This window comes from Balaenoptera acutorostrata, chromosome 20 (genome assembly GCF_949987535.1).
Source record: "Balaenoptera acutorostrata chromosome 20, mBalAcu1.1, whole genome shotgun sequence".
NCBI classification, from domain to species: Eukaryota; Metazoa; Chordata; class Mammalia; order Artiodactyla; family Balaenopteridae; genus Balaenoptera; species Balaenoptera acutorostrata.
The window spans coordinates 2498380-2518841 of NC_080083.1; the positions used below are offsets into that span (position 1 = coordinate 2498380).

Below are 20462 nucleotides of genomic sequence, written 5' to 3' on the forward strand. Positions count from 1 at the left end.
TAATGGCTATGGAGAGAAGGAGCGGCCTGCTTTCCTTCCTTTCCATCACCCACCCACCAGGCATCTATCAGAGTGCCTAGGAAAGCCTGGGCGCGCACGCTCGAGTCTGCAAAGGCACACACCCCTGGTGGCTGGGTACGGAAGACCCAGCTGCTGCTCCCGGGGCGACAGCCCTCTGGCCACGTCCGGGCGCAGGCCCACTTGCATCTGCTGTGAGGTGATGTAGTCGTTGAGGATCGTCTGCCGCGTGTTCTCCATCGCATAGAGCTGGTACTGACTGGGGTAACCTGGAGTTGGTGACAGCTGTCTCTGGAACAGGTAAGCAGCAGCTGCTGAGGGAGAGAAGAGAGACAGGCATTTAGTTTAGTCTGGGTAGAACTCATTTGCCAAACATCACCCACAGAAAAAATAAGGAAAAAAACCATCTGTTGAGCTATGTGCACAATCAACTTCTAGCTGTCATGGGGCCGGGGGTCAGGGGAATACAGGATTTTGGTGGATTCCTTTTAGACCTTGACATATCAGCAACGTGAATATAAATATTCTAATGTCAGACGTAGTGGAAAGGCGGAAGACAGACTAGACAAAACAAGAGTATTAACCTTTTTACCACTAGAACAGTAGCTAAAAAAAATTCTCCAGTAGTTTCATTTTCAATATTTGACGTGGAACTTTATTAGATTTTTCACCTGAAGTCTACAAAAGCTGTGTTTGAAAATAAAATTATTTTTTATAGTACCGATCATCTAATACAATGAAATGGAAATATGCGTGAAAACACTTCGTAACAGATAGTAACTTTACTTTTCTGGGGCTAAGAATGATTAGTCTACAAGCATTTAATTAGCGTGTCTGTTTAAAGCAGAGATTACCCAGCAAAGGGCCAGGTGGTCAGCATTTGAGGCTCTGTGGACCATTCCGTCGTACCAACTCAACTCTGCCATTACAGTGTGAGAGCAGCCAGACAAAATATAGACAGACAGGTGTGGCTGTGTTCTAATAAAACTTTACTTGCACCAGCAGGCAGCAGCAGGCTCTGGCCCGAGGCTGTAGTTGTTCTAACCCTAGGTTAGAGCGTGACACAGACGCTAGGAAGCTGGAGGTGTGGTAATGAGCAGAATACACACAAGGAACTTAGTGCTGTACGTCAATTCTATCCCAATAAAACTGGAAGAAATAAAAGGAGGTAATGCCTCTATCCTCAAAACACTGATCATCCAGCTCAAGCTCAAAAATGGCAAGCAAATGAAACTGCTATGAAATAAAGGACTATGATAAACACTAAATGAAAGTATAAACATTTGCTTCTGTCTGAGAGCTTGAAGGAACTATCATATATATATATATGTAAGTATGTTCTCCCTAGAAAAACAAACGACAAGCTTTCGGGAATGTCTGCGTCCCCTTCCTCTAAAACTCCCAGCTGAATGTGTCAGCTGACTGTGTGAGTGGGAACTTCTGCCTCGGTTCTGGAGACAGGCCCTGAAGAACTCGGTGTGGGCTCCTCTGAAAGTGAACGTCCTCAGGCGACAACGTGATGGTACTGACGTCACGAGAGCCCAGCGGAGACTCTGCACCAACCTGCTGATGGGACTCCGTTCCCTGTGCAGAGCCCACTGCCCGGCGTCCCCAGCGTCACCGTGCCCAGTGCAGGCTGCTCTCTAGAAAACCTACACGCTTCTACACTGACCAAAGCCATGTTTACTCACAGTCAGTGGTGTCTGTTCAAAAGTTCCTTCCAGCTGTACTTGCTACTGTAATTGTGTAACTTAATGAAAAAATCTGTAAATCTATGAGAGAAGAACGAAAAAAGTGGTTTCTCCAGAAACTAAGCTGACTGCTTTGGAAAGACTCAGCATAGAAGCTGAATTAGGTATGGACTAGATAATTTTAAAAGACTGGGAAAAAATCTAGAAGGATTCTGTATTTAGATTGCTTTGAAGTGTCTTTAAATTCTAACTTCACTTAAAAAACCAAACCTGGAGGTGTATCATTTATACAAGAAAGACAGTGGTGAGGTTTAATCAGTGGCCCCTGACCTGAGATCAGAACACTGGTGAATGCATGTCTCTGTTGTAAATTGAAACATATAATGTATGCATGTGTCATCTAAAAACAGTTCTTCACATTAACCCACTTTTCCAGTCAGCTTAACCAAATGCCATCAGACAAGAGAGCTTTCCACATACCTAGTATTTTTAGTTCTTTTAGGGGTGCTGGTAATATTTTGTGTCTTGATCTGAGAGCTGGTTACATGGGGTGTATAGTCTGTGAAAATTCACTGAACTATATACACTAATGACACATGCAACTGTCTGCGGACTGTACTTTAATAAACAGAAAGTCTAGAAAGGCACACAGGTACGTTATTTCTTTGCTTTCAGTTATTACTGCACACGGTGCTTACCAGGATCCAGAGCCCGGTGAAACGGCATGGCTGGGTCCAGATGTGCGGGCAGGTGGCTCCGGTAAACCTCCCCTGGGGCACCGCCCCTGTGGTGCGGCTCAAAAGGGCTGTGGCTCACTGCAGGGTCTACCCCAGGCACTGGAGACTTCGCTGTGATGCTTTCCCTCTGGGTAGGGGTCAGTGTCGATTTCCTTTCATGATTGGTAGGCTTGCTAGAAGAAATCGTAACTGCAAGAAAAAAAAAAGGGGCCAACACCACAAATTCTTAAGCAAACTTGTTAATATTTATTTCTCAACCACTCAAATACAGACCATATTCGTATAGTATTTTGACCTTCTCTTCCCACTAAACACATAACAGTAATCTCGCAGAATATGCAAATGTGACGAACTGGCAGGCACCTCTGTGATTTGGAGACTGCCCCCTTTTGGATTACAGCCCAGTTTACCACCTAACGTTAAGACTGAAAATGACGTTCGACACTCCTCTTTAAACCCCACTATACACTGTTTTGTTGTCTCCGCGACCTGATATTCTAATTTCTCTTGATCCTGCATGTACCAAACCTCAGCTTACTCTCCGCCTGCGTTACCAGCCCCCTGCTAGGCTACACTGTGTTTCCTTGCTCTGTACGTCCACAAAGACTTTCTTACCAGCATGTCTCCTCCCTGCCCCAGCTGCTTCCTCTCTACATGACGGTATCCAGAGAGGCTTGATCGTCCCATCAGTGCTACCAGCCATCACCCTCTATCGTTTTAATGATTGTGGTAAAACACACGGAACATAAAATTTACAATTTTAGCCATTACAAAGGGTACACTTCAGTGACAGTAATACACACACAATGTTGTGCAACCGTCAGCACCACCTAATCCTTCAGATTTTGATAATATCAACTTTGCTATGATCACACAAACCTGCCTGTCAAAACCAAGAAATCAAGCTGGTTTAGTACATCCCCTCACACCCTAACTTGCTCTAACTTGCAGAGCCTTTCCCTCTGCAGGGCACTTCTCCTCTTTCGTAACTAGAGCCAACAAGGTTTGGGTTCACTCCGTGCCCCCGAACAGGCACTTTCCTCTCCTCCTCCCTCCGTGCCGCCTCTCCCACCGCCCACATCCTTCACGCCCACAGCCTCGCAGAGTCCAGCCTGGGACCCTGCACAGAAGCCCAGCAATAAATGAGTACTGCAGTACAATCAAAAATGCTAAATGGAAGCATTTTTAAGGGCCTTGGATTGCTTCAGGGACCACCTGGTAAAAACCATGCCTCTCAGCTCACTGATCTACCTGCCAGCAGCATAAACCCCAAGGAGGTGTGGGGTCGTGGCGCTAACAGCAGTACCAACTGTAACAATAGTGCACAGTAACTGAGTCCTTCCTACACAAGAGGCACTACTCTTTCAAAGCCCTTTAAACCTATCACCTCATTTTATCTTCAGAACAATCCAATGAGGTAATAAGCCTTAGTATTACACCACCAATTCACAGATGAGGAAACTAAGGCACAGAAAACCTGAGGAACGGGTCCAAGTTAGTACAGCAAGGAGAACCCTGATTCAACCCGAAGCAGCCTGCCTCCACAGCTTAAATGTCCAACCACCACGCCAGACGGCGCCCAGGAGCCAGCAGTGCAGACTGACTTCCAGAAAACCTCACGCGTTAGCTGAAAACCTACTCTAAGCATTACTTACTCGAGCATTTCTGGACTCCATCATACTCTGCATTTAGTTAAAACATTAGGCATTTTACCTACAATTATGCCTATCTTAATCTGGCAGCCAGCCTTCCAGAGCCCTAGCATCAAGCACAAGCGACAGCGCTTTCGACCACCTGGAGCCAACACTGGGATGTGTGCTGCTGGCGGAGGTGGACAGCACAGCACAAACGATCAGACAAGGACACGAGAGGAACACACCATCGGGCGCTCTGCTCATCATGGGCGAGCCTCTGGATGCAGTGCTGGCGTAACTCCCCGGTGTCCGCCGCGCGCTGGCGTCCTCGTAAATCCCCGGGCTCAGCTGTGCTTTGGGAGCTTCGTGAAGCGTTGACCTGAGAACCGAGGGGCCAGAGCTTACCACCGACGTGTGCCGGGAACGCACAGGCTCGCCTGCTTTCACGTCCTCGTATTTCCCCCGTTCGACCGCTTTTATGCTCTCTGGCCTGACTTCCAGTGGAGGCAGCCCACGGGGCAGTCTGCTAGGCCCCGCGACCAAGGACTTGACGTTGTGCTTGATGGCGGATTGGCCTGAGCTGCTGTCAGACTTGACGGGTGTGCCCTACAGGGAAAGAGACAGGCGTCACAGGAAGCCACAGCTCAGCCGCTTCTCCACCGCAGGCCACGTCGGGCTCGCGGCAACGACGGCTGCTGTCTGTGTGGGTCTCCATCACAGGCCCACTAAGCTTGAGCTGCACACTCTCCCAACACCAGAACAACTAAGGGTAAAGCACACACAAACCTTCATGTTTCCTTCCAAGAGACCTGACGCTTGTAATGCTTTTAAGAACTACTGATAATCATTAAGTCGCACTGCAGTCTGAAGCGGAGTGGCTACCTGGGAGATGGAGCCCTCGACCACGGGCCTCGTGCTCTGCACCACTTCTGGGGTTTTCTGGCTTTCCTGAGTTAAAACATCTTGCCGTGGGATCTCGTGGATGGAGCGCCCCATCTCTTTGATGGTGGTGATGCCATCGTAAGGTTTTCCTTTGGTGATGGCACCTTCAAACGCTCGTACGGGCGGACTCTCCCTCTTAATCTGTTTGGGGTACTTTAGGCCATCTTCAAAACTTTCAGTTGTCGCTCTTGGTGTGCCTTCAAAAAAGGATTCAAGAAACATGCTTATTAAATTAATGCCACTGAATTATACACTTAAAAACTGTTAAAATGGTAAATTTTGTTGCACAGAATTTACCGCAATATAAAAAAATGAATGCCTTGCCATCTTGCAGTTTCTAATCGATTTTCGGTTTACAAAAGATCCTTAAATAAATACTCATCGGCCATTCTTTTTTTTGGGGGGGGCGGTGTTGTTCAAGATTTAATACATTGCTCATCACAATCACAGAATTGTTCTTACATAATGAAGGTGTCTCTATATTCAAAGATTAGGCAACTATCATCTTCCAACAGACTATGTAACTCAGAGAAGAAGAGTTATAATAAGGATTTAAATATCTAATATTTCAAAAGGGAAGATATCTTGAAAAACAGATATCTTTTTCAGATATCACACCCTGCACATTAATTTCAAACTACTTTGCCGGTGAGGCAGCAATGAATAAAAGCAAACGAGCAAGATGTTTACCCTGCATTATGGATCCAGACAGCACAGTCCTTTCTTTGAGGTCAGAGTGCGGGCTCCCCCTGGGTAACGCTCGGCAGATCAGCCCTTTCAAAACAAGGAGGCAATTCTGGAGTTAGACACAACACGGATGTCAGTTCACGCGCACTGTTCTTAGAGGGTGTACTGTTGATAAAAGCTCCATGGAGAAAGGGGTCCCATTTTAGATTTGCAAACTATTCAGAAGAATATCATGGAAAAAATAACAAAAGTTGGAAGTACCCAACATGACATCACCCGTTTCTTTTTAAACATTTTCCCAAATAGAAAATGGCCACAGAAGACATCTATTATAGGTCAAAAAGTAAAGAACAACACTTTCAAAGCTAAATCTAAACACCCAGTGCTTTTTGATCAAGGTGAGAGAAAATATAGAGGGATTGGAAATCATTGTTTAGCTCTGAAATATACCTGTGAGAAGGGGAAAACATGAAAGATGGATACCTCAGAAAAAGGTAAAATATATTAAACGAAACATGCAAATCAAAATGAAAGAGATGTAAATAACCTCCTAAGAAGTTTCATGTTATATTGCCAACAAATCTGAATCAAGAAAAGAAAAGTCAGATTTTTTTTTTTTTTTTTACTACAGAGAAAATCCAGCTCTTAGAAAATTTCACAGGCCTTCAAGATTGAGGAGTCCTTACCCTGTTTTTAGTATTTTATCTAGATTAAAATAAAATAATTGAGGCAGGTTAAGATTTAAGGAAAGTGAGCCATTAACAAAACAAAACCACAGCTATCACTTGATGAATGCACGTCACATGCTCAGCACAAGACTGCACACCTGTCTCTAATCCTCACACAATGGTAGGTACAATCCCTTAATTTACAGAGCAAGAAACAGACACAGAGAAATTCACCAGGAAAGAGTGAAGTTAGGATTCAAATACATGTCTTTGCTCTGTCCATTATACCACTCTATCTGCCTCACAATAAAAACAAAGTTCTCATGATGAATTTCACATTTTTAAACTCACTTAACTCAAACAGGAATAATCTACAAATTATATGAGCATTCTAACAGTTACCTATGGTATGACCAATTATGTTTAATTTTTACTTCCCTCCACTGTCACATACCACTTGATTTATATGTAGATACGAACATAAGTTTAAACATTCATTAATATAAATTTCATGTTAATATATTAACTGTATATTTCATATTACGTGCATTAGTAATATATTAATATATTTATATGAGTTTCATTTATATATTGATATAAATACAAATTTCAGGTTGAAACGACAGAGACTGAATACAACCTAACTCAACAATGGAAATTTACTATACGAAATTCAATGTATCTGAACAGCATTCTGGAAACAACACCTCACCCTCCAGCGGTGCTGACACAGGAGACTCCCTCATGGACAACCCTTGCTTTAGAGCTCCTTCCACTGATTCATAGCTTCTTTTGAGACTGATTTCATGAGCTGTTCTCGGACTCCTCGTCCCTTCTCGGGCATTCTTAATATCTGCAGGACATAGACACAAGAATTGCTCGGACAGAGCCCAAGGCCTGTTGTATGGTAAATAAGTTATCTTAAATTTCATAATCTCACACACAAAAAATATAAAAACTGGTCTTAATCTACTATATACATCTGTGAAGATGCCATTTATAAAAATGTTTTCATTCACTCAAATATATTTATTGAGTGTCAGGCATAAACTAGGCTTGCAGATACGGTTAACAAATTAAGTCCCTTCCCTCGTGAAACTTAGCAGTAGTGGCGGATACAGATAAATTACCAGGTGGTTACACACGGTAAGCGGTACTATGGACAGTGGGCTATGAGAATGCTGGAAGGGGATCCTGACATCTGAAAGCTCAGATCAGGGTCACTGAACACAGCACTGCGGTTCACGAAAGTCACTGTTGACCGAGCCAGTGTGGACACAGTGGGCAAAGGGGAGATTCACACCCTGGGTGGGATAGCGTGAGATTTCATCTCACTACTCAGAACAGCATGCAATTTAAAACTGAAACTTAAGGATACACCTAAAGATTAAATGCTTACATACAGACAGACATTAAAATCGTTATATTTAAGCAGCATTTAAATTCAATACTCTTTCTAGGATTATCAGACTATTATCTACTCCTTAATTCTTAACACATAAAATAGGTACCCCTTTAAAATAAAAGTGATTCTATTAAAGTTAAACAAAGATTCTTTTCCTAGGCTAAATCAGATGATCACAGCTGGCGATGTTAGCTACCACTCAGGGCACACTTACTATGGGCTCTGCACTGTTAATCACTTTTCATTGACTGTTTCAGTTAATTTTTCACAAAAGTTTCACGAGAAGTACTAGTATTAACCCTTTTTTACATTACAGAGAGGAAACTTGGGCTCAGGGAAGGAAAACTAACTTTTCCAAAGCAAGCGTGTAGGGAACCAGACCCATGTCCTTAGTCACACATTACAACACTGGCTTCAGTGTGGAGATGCAATACTTACTATCGTAAGATAAGATGTGTCCACTTTTGCCTTCATAAATAACATGGCCTTTGGATGCAGCTTCCTCTCGGCCTTTCTCAGGACTGCTCTCTTCAATGGACAGTCTAGAAATGGGTCCCTTTACCAAAGCCTCAGTTGGTATGCCAGCCTGGGACAGAGCCGGGGTCCCCTGTCATCAATTCAAACACAGGCACCACAAGCGTCACTCGAGTTTACAGGAAACACAGACGCTCAGAAAATGTAACCTGCCACGCCGAGAGTAAGAGCAAGCCATGTCCTCAAATAAGAAAGGCCAGCACATGACGGGAAATCAGACACACGTTTTATAAACTTAAAGAAACACTGTACCTTGGTCCTTGAACCCTGCCATACAAAACTTCTTAAAATGCCAACAGGTATATGAGTTGATGAAGCTTTCTTCCCCACCTCAAAGTCAAACCTCTACGAAGGTACTTAACTCTCAGAAACAAAATGTGTCTTGAGGCCTAAAATCACGCAAATGTAATAAACCTTTTACAAAATCTCTAAGAAAAATAAGTCAACAAATTAAGTTTTAAATTAAAGTACCACGACCTTCTCTCATATTGTGATAAGAGGGAAAAAGAGCTTTCAGTTACTAAACTGTCTGCTGGGTTAGACCTCTGGCCATCAATAAGAGGGGACAGAAAACTCAGATGCCCCCGTGCTGTGATGTGACTCAGCTTAGGTTACGTCATCCGCGTTTTCACCATCACTAGTCCTCTTCTGGGTCGCCTATGGCCACGGTTCTTGTTACCCTTCCTTCAAGGGAAGCATTCATGGAACCTAATGTGTAGAACACTTTGCAAAGTGAGCTGCCTGGGTTGCATGAGAGAGGGGAGCCAGCCCCAGCCCACACACACTCCGAAACTCAGTGTTCCCATAACTCCACTGAGGCCACTCTGAACCCATGTGTCCCTGCAGGACAGTGACGGGGTCCACGCGGCTGCTCGTGCAGCCGACAGGTGAGCTCGGTGGTGAACACCCAGAAACCCTCACACGCTCTTTGGAAGCGCTCATGTCACGCAGACAGACAGATTTGAAAATTGACAGGCAAAGCCCAGCCTCACCTGATCCAGTTCATTCTGTATCCAGTTTGGATACTGGAGCGAAAATGAAGAAGGAAAAATAAGATGCATAGGCCATTTATTTTTCTTCTATTTATATTAAAGTGTTTGCTAATTCTGAAAACTAACATCAGGGGACTGGATAACTTTGGTCAAATGTGAAAGGAGAGATCTGAGGAGTTAGTGTGTAACTTTCCAGATCACTACACACCACATGCTCTATAACCATGTTTCAGAAAGAAATCACTGGACTCTTGTTAAAATGGAGATTCTGGGACTTCCGTGGCGGCACAGTGGTTAAGAATCCGCCTGCCAAGGCAGGGGACACGGGTTCGAGCGCTGGTCCGGGAAGATCCCACATGCCGCAGAGCAACTAAGCCCGCGAGCCACAACTACTGAAGCCCACGTGCCACAACTACTGAAGCCCACGTGCCACAACTACTGAAGCCTGCGCACCTAGAGCCCGTGTTCCGCAACAAGAGAAGCCACCGCAGTGAGAAGCCTGCGCACCGCAACGAAGAGCAGCCCACGCACCGCAACCAGAGAAAGCCCGTGCGCAGCAACGAAGACCCAACGCAGCCAAAAATAAATAAATAAATAAATTTATTTTTTTTAAAAAAATGGAGATTCTGATTCCATAGGTGTGGAGCAGGGACTGACACCTCTGCGTTATTCTAACGAGTTCCCAGGTGCTGCTGCTGCCCCGGGGCACACTACACTCGGTCAGCAGGGTCCTAGTGCTGGCTCTCGAATGGGCGCTCGGCAGAACCCCTGGAGGGCTGGAGAACACAGACTGCTGGGACCCGGCCCCCATGGGTGAGACTGCAGGAAATCTAGGGCAGGGATTGAGCATTTATACGTCTAACAACTTCCCAGGTGACACTGCTGCTGCTGCTCTGCGGAACAAACTTTAACAATCACTGTCCTAGGGAACAGAAACACCAGTCAAGGAAGAGGAACAGAACAGAAAGCTTGTGACAGGCACACGCACAAAAGCACAGGATCCTGTTTACAGTGAATTCCCAAAATAGAATTTTCCTTTTCCAGATCTACATTAATAAAGAGGCTAAGGACTGTTTTACATTTCAAACTAAAATTAACATCTAACTGAGGAAAAGAAAGACCTTTTATTAATCAAAATTGGCACCTTAGCCTAAAATTAGAAGAAGATACTTGACTTCTGGTGCTTCTGTCAACACCATCCATATTTCCTGAGACTACAGACCTTCCTTTTCAGAAGGGGCAAAGCAAGCAAACAATTTATAATGATTTTCCTCTCAATTTCTATTTAAGCTGAACACACGGTAAAAGCTTTGCCAGGAAGACAGTGAGAGTTACATCAATTAGAACTTGTTTCTTCTGCCAAGTTGCAAATAATCGACCTTTTCAAATGAACCACAGTACAGATGATATGGCTTGTGGTCAAAATGATCACATTACTGTCTCTCTGCAGACGGTTTATAGATCTGAGGTTTATCATCACTGAGATCCTGTTCCATAACCCAGAACAACGAACAACATAGTCACAAAACTACTGCTAGAACAGCCAACACGCTCGAGACATCACTTCTGGTTTTCTCATGAATGAGCGCAACTAACCTGGGTGATAGAGCCCCGGAGGGATGGGATGCTCTCCACAGAAAGTTTGCTGGAGGGAGTCCCCCGAGTTATACTTCCTTCTTGAATGGCTCCTGTGGTACCTGAATAAAAACAAAATCATTAGCGAATCACACCCCTGCACCTGCAAAAAAAAAAAAAAAACCAAGCAAACAAAATCAGCCCCTACTTCGAAGAGCGGAAACAGCAGCACAGAAAGAATCGTTTTTGTTTTATTGAAATGTACTTTTAAAATAATATTCCAATTATGAAAAATGACTGTAGAAATACGAAATTTCAGTTTTTAAATCATTTTTATACAGAAAGAAAACTTACATTTAGAATTTAAAGGCTCTAATTTAAGAGCCCATCATCATTAAAACACATTAATGACTTCCTTTAACATATTTATTGGGGACCAGAGTTTAGTATTTCTGCCAAACAGCATATTTTACCTCTGACCACTCCTTCATGTTGGGCTCTGACCAATAAACCCTCAGGTTGTGAGTTCTGGCTTCGGGGAGAAAACTCTTCTTGCTTGATGTAGGGCACAGTAGCTACGGACCAAAGCAAGAGAAAGTGAGCTCAAGTGCTGAATCCCTGACTGTGACGCTACAAAGGCAGAGACGGCCCCGTCCTCCTCACTGACCTGGCTTGGCGGCCTCCTGCTGCCGCGGCAGCCCCAGGGAGATGGAGCCCGCCGAGGGCTTCGCTGCCTCGGGAGCGTAGGAGGCCTGATTAGGAGAAGGCAAGTAAGTGCCGGGTGTTCCCTAAAAATAATGTTAAAGGACTAGAATAACACTGTCTTTTCACAAGGTCAGCTATATATTTAAGGTACACGTTTCTGTTTATAAAACTTACCACTCACCCCCACCCCCACCAAAATTAAGAATAGGTATTTGTAAAGCAAGAAAATCCCTGACACAGGATTGGTTTAATTTTAAAAGTTTTTAAAGGGAGCAAGATATGTCTTCCAAAATTACCATAAATTTTATGAAGATAATATGCATTACTAACAAATTACATAAATAAAAGCACTTAACCATACACGCAAAATGTAAGCTACTATTATTAACAACATTATCCCTCGTAAAAATGCTATGGGAGAGAAGCACCAATGAAAATGGTGGAGTAAGGACTTCCAAAAAACCCTCCTCCATAAAGGCAACCAGAAAACTAGCAAAAATTTTAAGAATCAGCCTTTTAATAAAGAACTCTTTTCCAACCTTTTAACCAAAGGCTTGTAGAAACCTGGGAGCATTTATTCAAGAAAATTGGCAGAACCCAGGTAAGAACCATGAGCTCTGTGACACTTGGACTTGCTCTGCTGCCCCTCCCACGCCCCCCACCCCCCCGACCCCGCCAGCTGTGTCTCAGCCTTGAGAACCCACAGCCCTCAATCATGGTGAAAACCAGCAGTCCAGCAGACAGCACAAGGGAAAGATTGGGGTTATCATTCCCAGGTAACTGTCATTATCAGACTGGTCTGATGGTTCTCTGAGAGACCCACTTGCAAAGCTGTCTTTTCTGGCCTGACTGTGGTGGGGAAGAAAGTTCAGCCTTGTCAAAAACAATCAGAGTCAATGGATTAACCTCTCCACTGGCTGAGGCAGGAGAGAACAGCTAGGGTGAAAAAACAGGCTAACCAAAAACCTTAAGAGGAAAAGCTAAGGAAAGAGATATTCATAAGGGATTTGAAAAGCTCCAACATCTTCCTAGGAACCTAGAAGGCCAAGTGCACGTGCAAGGCTGTGTACCTGCCACGGAAGACATAAGAAGGCCATGCGTTCTCACCGCTGGCTGACCTCAAGGCTCTGAGAAAGCAGGAAGTGAAGACTAAGGCAGAATTGTCCGCTGCCTGGCTGAACGTTGAAGGCGTATCCCAACATACACACACACAGAGCCCCTCAGTAAAGACTGGGAAACTTACTCTTTCTGGGCAATGAACTCTCTGTCCAATCACTAGCCGACCGCTAATTAAGCAAACAGAGACTTCAGTGGCCACACATGACACAAGAATACAGACTTTACTGAATTAGTTCAAATAAACAACAACAAAAGTATACAGCAGCAGCAGCAACAACAAATCCTAGGGAGAAAGGAGAATCTGATTTCCAGAGTTCCACATTATGTTATGTGTTTCAACCAAAAAATTACAAGACATGCAAAGAAATAAGAACGTATGATCCATACACAGGAGGGTAAAAAAAAAAAAAAAGCAGTGAATAAAAACTGTCCCTGGGCTTTAGACTTGTTAGGAAAAGACTTTAAGTCAGCTATTATAAATAAGTTCAATGAACTATAGGGAACCATGCATAAAGAATTAAAGGAAAGTATGAAAATGATGTCTCATCATATAGAGAATATCAACAAAGAGAAAGAAATCATAAAACAGAACCACATAGAAATTCTCAAGTTGAAAAGTATAAGAATTGGAGAAAAAGAAAAACTCTCAGCAAACTAAGAATATACAGAAACATCATCAATCTGATGAAGGGCACCTATGAAAAGTCTATAGTTAACATACCTACGAGTGAAATATTGAATGCCTCCCTCCTAAGATGGGCAACAAGCAAAGTATAATCTCTTCACCACTTCTATTAAACATTGTTCTAAAAGTTCTACCCTAACCAGTTTAATAAAACAAGGAAAAGGAAAGGCATAAAGATTGGAAAGGAAGAAGTAAAACCGTCTTTATTTGTAGACGACACGCATACAGAGAAAGTCCTAAGAAATCTACCCCCCACAAAAGAACCAAAAATAAAACCAAAAAACCCTATCAGAAACAGTAAGTAAATGTAACAGGAGATAAGGTCAAGATATAAAAATCAACTTTTTTCATACACCAGAAAGAACCAGAAAAGGAAAATTTTTAAAATATCGCTTATAAAAACATAAAATACATGATAAATAATCAAATTAGCCGATAGTAAAGCTAACAAAACATGTACAAAATCTCTACAGTGAAAATTACAAAATACTGCTGAGAGAAATCAAAGACCTAAATAAATGGAAAGACAAGCATGTGCATGGATTAGAAGACTCAATTTTCTTAAGAATTAATCTACAGATTTAATGCAATACCAACCAAAATCCCAGCAGAATTTTTTGTAGGAACTGACAAACTGATTATGTAACTTATATGGAAATACAAGAGACACAGAAGAGCTAAAACAATCCTGAGAAATAAGAGCGCTGCAGGACTTATACGACATGATCTTAAGACTTACTATAAAAACCACAGTAACCAAGACTGGTGCTGATGGAAGGACGGGCAAGTAGGTCAATGGGACAGAACAGAGTCCAGAAACAGACCCAAACATGCAAATGGGAGAGAGAAAAGACTTTTCAACCAACGTCACGGGAACGCAGATCCACACGGATGGATGAGGCCCGTCCTCGCCTCACACTGTACACAGAAATCAGTTTCACATGGACCTAAATATAAAAGCTGAAACTATAAAGCTTTCAGAAGAAAACCTGGGAGAAAATCTCCACAAGCTTGAAACAGGCAATGATTTTATAGAGAAGAAGAACTAGTCATAAGAGGGAAAAAAATGTATATGGACTTCCATCAAAATTTAAAACTTCTACGCATCAAAACACACAAGCCACAAATAGAGGGAAAAAAAGTATGTGTGTGTGTGTGTGTGTGTGTGTGTGTGTGTGTGTATATAAAAAACAGAATTTTCACCTGTGATGTATAAAGAACTTCTGCAACCTAATAACTAAAAGGTCCAATAAAAACAAATAATAAGACAGTCACTTCACAATCAGATGTACAAATGGCCAATAAGTGTATGAAAAGTGCTCAACATCATTTGTTATCAGGGAAATACAGAATAAAACCAGAGTGGAACACTACATACCTACTAGTATGACTAAAATAAAAAAGAATGACAACAGCAAGTGGAACTCAGACTGTGCTGGTGGCAGTGGCACTGTAGAGTCACTCCGCAAAACTATGAAGTAAAACATACATCTACCCAGACATTCTGCTCTCAGGGCCTATACAAGAGAAATGAAACCACACGTCTACAAAGAGCTCAGTATAAGAATGTTCATATCGGCTTTATTTACAGCAGCCAAAAAGCAGAAAACAGCTCAGGTTTCCATCATCAAGAAAATGGATAAACAAATTGGTATGTTCATCCAATGGAGTATTATTTAGCAATAAAAAGGAAGAAACTACTGATTACACAAAAACCTGGACGGGGACTTCCCTGGTGGCGCAGTGGTTAAGAATCTGCCAACGGGTTGGAGCCCTGGTCTGGGAAGATCCCACATGCCGCAGAGCAACTAAGCCTGCGCTCTAGAGCCTGCGAGCCACAACTACTGAGCCCACGTGCCACAACAACTGAAGCCGCGCGCCTAGAGCCTGTGCTCCACAACAAGAGAAGCCACCGCAATGAGAAGCCCGTGCACCACAACAAAGAGTAGCCCCCGCTCGCCGCAGCTAGAGAAAGCCCGCGCGCAACAACAAAGACCCAATGCAGCCAAAAAAAAAAAAAAAAAAAAAAAAATCTAGACGAATCCCTGAAATCATTAATGCTAAGTTAAAGAAGACAGACAAAGAAGAGCACACACTGTAAGACTCCATTTATATCCAGTTCTGGAAAAGGCAGAACTAACCTACAACAACAGAGAGCGCTTGAGGCAGTGGAGGAAGAGAGCCTAGGAGGGGCAGAAACGGCCCCCAGCCCAATGGGGGCGCGGTCACTGGTGGTGAACGTCAGTCAACCTGACTGAGGCTTTACAATCAGACCACGTCAAGAGAGAGAGAGAGGCCAAGGTCAGAATAAACTAGGGCTTACCAATCATCTACAATTTAATATTAGAACCTTTAAAATAGTTATCCTCTAGTACTTGAAACTATTCCATCTCCTTTCACGCTACACTACACTTCAGGGCACACGCACCTTTCCCAAGCTAAACCAGACGGGTGCCACCGCCACTCAACCTGGGCACATGACTCGAATAAACTTCCTGTGTGTGGTATGGAATAGAAAGCGACTGCTGCATTTTCAGGTCACTGTCTCTTCATAAATAGACACATTTTTATTTATTAGGACTCTGACAAATTAATATGGGAAGGAGGGACAATTTTTACCAAAGCAAAAAACAACAGGCCATCTACTGGGAAGAGACGCCCTTTTACCTGTGAGATGGAGCCTCCCAGTATAAAAGATGGTTTTTCTGAAGCCACTGTGGTTTTGGATGATGGGATGAGAGGAGGAGGTGGCCTCGTGGGTCGAGTTGTTGGAAGCCGAACCCCTTCAGGGAGGTTAGTTATCACTTGATGCGGAGCAGGCTGGAGGACTTTCAAAAGGGAGAAAACGTTATTTAAAATAGTCAATTTCCTAGTTTGCGACATTCCACCTATCTCAATTGTTTCTTCAATCACATTTAAACTATTAAGTGCAAGATGTAGTTGAGGATGAACATTTCTATTTTAAATTTCTTTCACTTAAATTAAACCTGTATCCATACTCAGGTCACAAATGGTATTTGTGAGGTTGAAATACTCAACTCCCTGGCAAACCAGAGCTTTCAGGCTGACGTCCATTTCAAACTATTTCTGCTCAGCATATGCAAGTGGCAAACAATTTTTTCTCTCTCTCCATCACTCTTTGGACCTCACAATGGAGGTCAGAAAAAGGGTGTTTGTTAGGAACAGCTGATACCACAACTCTGGAGAATATACAGATTGACTGACAACCACCAGTTATACATCCTCTTTGCATCCTGCATAATTTGGAAACATTTGCTGATTCTGACTCTCACAGACACTTGAATTTTTTTTAGGGGGGTGGATCTCAAGATTTTTTACAAAGTACATGTACTCTTAAAAGAAGGCAGTCAACACCACAGTACACATGGATGAGCACAAACCTCCCAGTGGCCCAGTGCATCTCAACCGAATACGACTGAGGATGGAACGCAGAGACATTCTGAAACAGCAAGGGCGCATCCCGGGAGTGAACCACCCAGGTCATCACGTGTAGGTCGATGGCCAGCAGCCACGGCACAGAGGAGCGGTATTTACCTGGTGGGACACCACAGCGCGCTGCACTCACATTGGGCTGTCGGAGAGAGCCTACACGGTGGTGCTGACCTCGCTGTGGTGCTGTGCACCTGTGCTTCCTGTGCTAGAGCACGTGTGACCTCAGCATAAGGCATGTAGGCGACTGATTTTCCTATGAAAGTTAAAGCTATCAAAATAAGGGAAGAACCCCATATTAAAATAGTAAGTGTGAAAGGACCAAGCCCACACCATCCAGGGGCAGATCCAAGTATACACTACTATCAACATCTAAAATTCCCGGGGGGGAATCCACCCACAGAGAGGTTTAAAAAACCCCTATAAATCTAAATCTTCTGTGTAAGCATCATTACTGTGACCTAATAAAATCCTCAAAAATTCAATTACAATTTTTTCTTTCAAATCACAAAGAACTTCTCTTTCCTCTCATTAGGAGAATCAAGTATTTTCACATGCAATAAAAGACCACAGCAGGCAAACATCAGATTATCCAGCCATTCTGTGAATTCAAGTATGGCCTGAATTAGAGGCCAGAACTCTGAGGACTTCAGCTCTTATAATTAGCCTGTTGAAGCCCACTGCTTAATATTCAGAGAAATAAATGTAATCAAGAAATGGAAGAAGGATTTCAAAAGATACAGATCAAAATAATTTTTAAAGGCTACACAAGCTTATAAAACTATGAATTTTACTGTAGTAATGCTAATGAAAATTATTCCACATAAAGTAAAAACACACATATATATATAATTATATATATAATATACAATATTTTCTTTATTTTTAAGTGAATCGACATAGTGTAATTTTGGAAAATAAGAAAAGCACAAAGAAGAAAGTAAAAACTCATCTGTAATCCAAACCACTTTAAATTGTGGCATTTTAATGTCTGCCAGAACAAATTCCCATTCATTTTTTATTCTTTTGCTTACCTAGTCTTACCCATTTATTCTTCCAGATAAATCTAAATTTAAAATCATTTTGAATACTTCCTCCCCAAACAAAATATCACTGGAATTTTCAGTGGACGTGCATTAAATTTATCTCCTGTATTTATAGGAGACTTGACATTTTATAATGAGCTGTCTAATTGAGGAACCTAGATGTTTTCATATAGGTCATTTTTCATAATTTCATAAAAAGTATTCATAGGTATTTTATATTTTGTTGTGAGGAAAACCATCTGTTTAATATACATGGGAATATATATATATTTATATATACTGATTACTGCAGATATATAAGAAAGAAAGTCATAGATTTCTGTATATCAATTCTTTCTGAGAAACTTAATGAACTTTCCTCTTAGCTCTAATAACTTTCTCAGTTAATTCTCTTAGGCTTCCTAGGTGAATAATCTTACCCTGTGAATCGTAACTTGTCTTCTCCCTTCAGCAGCTAAACCTCTTGTTTGGTTCCTTTCTTTCTTTCTTTCTTTTTTTTTTTTTTTTTTAAAGGAATTCCTTTATTTTTATGGCTGTGTTGGGTCTTCGTTTCTGTGCGAGGGCTTTCTCTAGTTGTGGCAAGCGGGGGCCACTCTTCATCGCGGTGCGCGGGCCTCTCACTATCGCGGCCTCTCTTGTTGCAGAGCACAGGCTCCAGACGCGCAGGCTCAGTAATTGTAGCTCACGGGCCCAGCTGCTCGGCGGCATGTGGGATCTTCCCAGACCAGGGCTTGAACCCGTGTCCCCTGCATTGGCAGGCAGATTCTCAACCACTGCGCCACCAGGGAAGCCCTACTGGTTCCTTTCTTTCTTCCTGCACTGCAGTGAAGTAACACTGGGCATCCTCACAGGCCCCTTCTAAAGAGAAGGTCTCCAGCATTTCACTTCTAAGTGGATGGTTTGTGACTGCTTTCAGATAGAGACTCATCAGCACAATTAAAACGTTCTTTAGTTAACTAAGATATTTTTTAAAACCAGAAACAACAACTGTAATGTCAGCTAATAGGAATCTGTACTATGGGCAGAGCACTGTGTATTACAGAAGTATCTCGTTTAGCCCTCATGACTAATGAGATCATTAACACCATTTGACAGAGGAGGAAACTGAGGCTCAGAAGAATCACACCTAACTGCCCAACCAAGGCTGGAGATTTTTCGAAAGCAGTGCAACTCCTGGCCCTGAGCTCTAAACCATCCTGAGTGCAATGGTGTCTCCCTGAGCACTGGGTGTAGAAATTTCAGATGCCTCTGGGGTAACCATCAAGATGATGTTACCCGTTCCTTCTCTGAAGGATTAATATAATGAATTAGATTATTAAGTGTCCTAATACTGTGCAGATTTATGAAATAAACCAACTTTAAAAGAATATCACTTCTCCCTTTCTAGAGAATTTAACATGAGAGTGCATTGCAATATATATTACATATATTCAGTGTCTGATTGTTTTATAATCATGAGGAAAAACACACTTTGTCATAATAGTGCTAAAGAAAAAGGTGAAAATTTAGATGGTTTTAAATATAGCTATTTAAATCATCATGTACTCAGCTGAAAAAATTAAGAAACAACAACAACAAAATAAACTAGATTCAGTTGCACAGAGGCATTGACTCTTATTTTGATTGGATAGATTTTAAAACCTGCATTAGAATTTCACTTCTAACTCTCTCTCTACATGTGTAAAGTCTGAGTTCTTTCCCTGTAGAAAAAAGGTTTCCAACTAAAGCAGGAGTCAATGTGTGTAGACGTTACTGGAAAATGAAAACAATCTTTCTCTGAGGTTTTTTCAAGCTTTTCTACAAGTGGAAAGGCTTAAGCCACCTGTCTCATTGATATTAAGAGAAGGTGAACACAATCAAACAGGTGGACAACAGGTGCTGCCTGTTGCCTTCTAAATGAGCCCATGAAGGGAAAAGCCAAAACTGTGGTCCTACCTCAGGTGGACAATACCAGTTTGGTGATGGTTTATACGTAAATCCTCTTCTCACTATACTTACCATCTTATAAACTATTCATTTATATCAAACAGTCTACATACAAGCAAGTTAACTGCAAATATAGAAATGTTATTTGGGAGATTATCCTTTAAGCGAAACATAGGATAGCTGTAAATTCAGGAGAGCCTTCAGGCACTTGTTAAATAAATTACTGGATGAACATACGAGCTAGATTAATCTGCTAAAACAAAAGTTAACCTTGGGATAAAATGTAATCAACCATCCCAGTTTGTAGAGAGTCACCCTGAACCAAACTGGTGTCTTATTAACAAACACCTTGGTGTCATATTGATCAAATATATAATGACAGTTTGGTTTTAAGACCACTGCATCACTATTAAAAGTAAGGGTACCATTCAGATCTAAACCACATGAATTAACGTGACTGATCACGGAGAAATGCAAGTCACAGTTTGGAGTCTCAGAATTTACGGCTCTAGCCTAGTTCAGTCTCCCCCGCTACCAAATACAACCCATCTCGTAAAGGAGGTCAAGAAAAGAAACTGAGGTCCTAAAGTAACTATACAATACAGACATATTAGAATGACCCAGATATTGTCACCTGAATAATGTTAA

The 20462-nt window shown here is 42.2% G+C and overlaps 1 protein-coding gene across 15 annotated transcripts in view; it reads right to left on the bottom strand.

Annotated features, from left to right (window-relative positions):
- NCOR1 (nuclear receptor corepressor 1) overlaps nucleotides 1-20462 on the bottom strand; it is a 147772-nt gene that overhangs the window by 22224 nt on the left and 105086 nt on the right. For 12 of the 15 annotated variants that reach the window (XM_057535237.1, XM_057535226.1, XM_057535236.1 and 9 more), the window contains 11 exons: nucleotides 16060-16220; nucleotides 11551-11671; nucleotides 11357-11458; nucleotides 10905-11005; nucleotides 8221-8389; nucleotides 7090-7230; nucleotides 5713-5796; nucleotides 4963-5219; nucleotides 4326-4686; nucleotides 2408-2635; nucleotides 123-332 (listed from right to left, as the gene is read on the bottom strand). In XM_057535237.1, the coding sequence (XP_057391220.1) occupies nucleotides 123-332; nucleotides 2408-2635; nucleotides 4326-4686; nucleotides 4963-5219; nucleotides 5713-5796; nucleotides 7090-7230; nucleotides 8221-8389; nucleotides 10905-11005; nucleotides 11357-11458; nucleotides 11551-11671; nucleotides 16060-16220 (1935 nt within the window). The remainder of the gene's footprint in view (nucleotides 1-122; nucleotides 333-2407; nucleotides 2636-4325; nucleotides 4687-4962; nucleotides 5220-5712; nucleotides 5797-7089; nucleotides 7231-8220; nucleotides 8390-10904; nucleotides 11006-11356; nucleotides 11459-11550; nucleotides 11672-16059; nucleotides 16221-20462) is intronic. The other 3 variants (XM_057535231.1, XM_057535227.1, XM_057535233.1) reach the window with 2 other exon arrangements.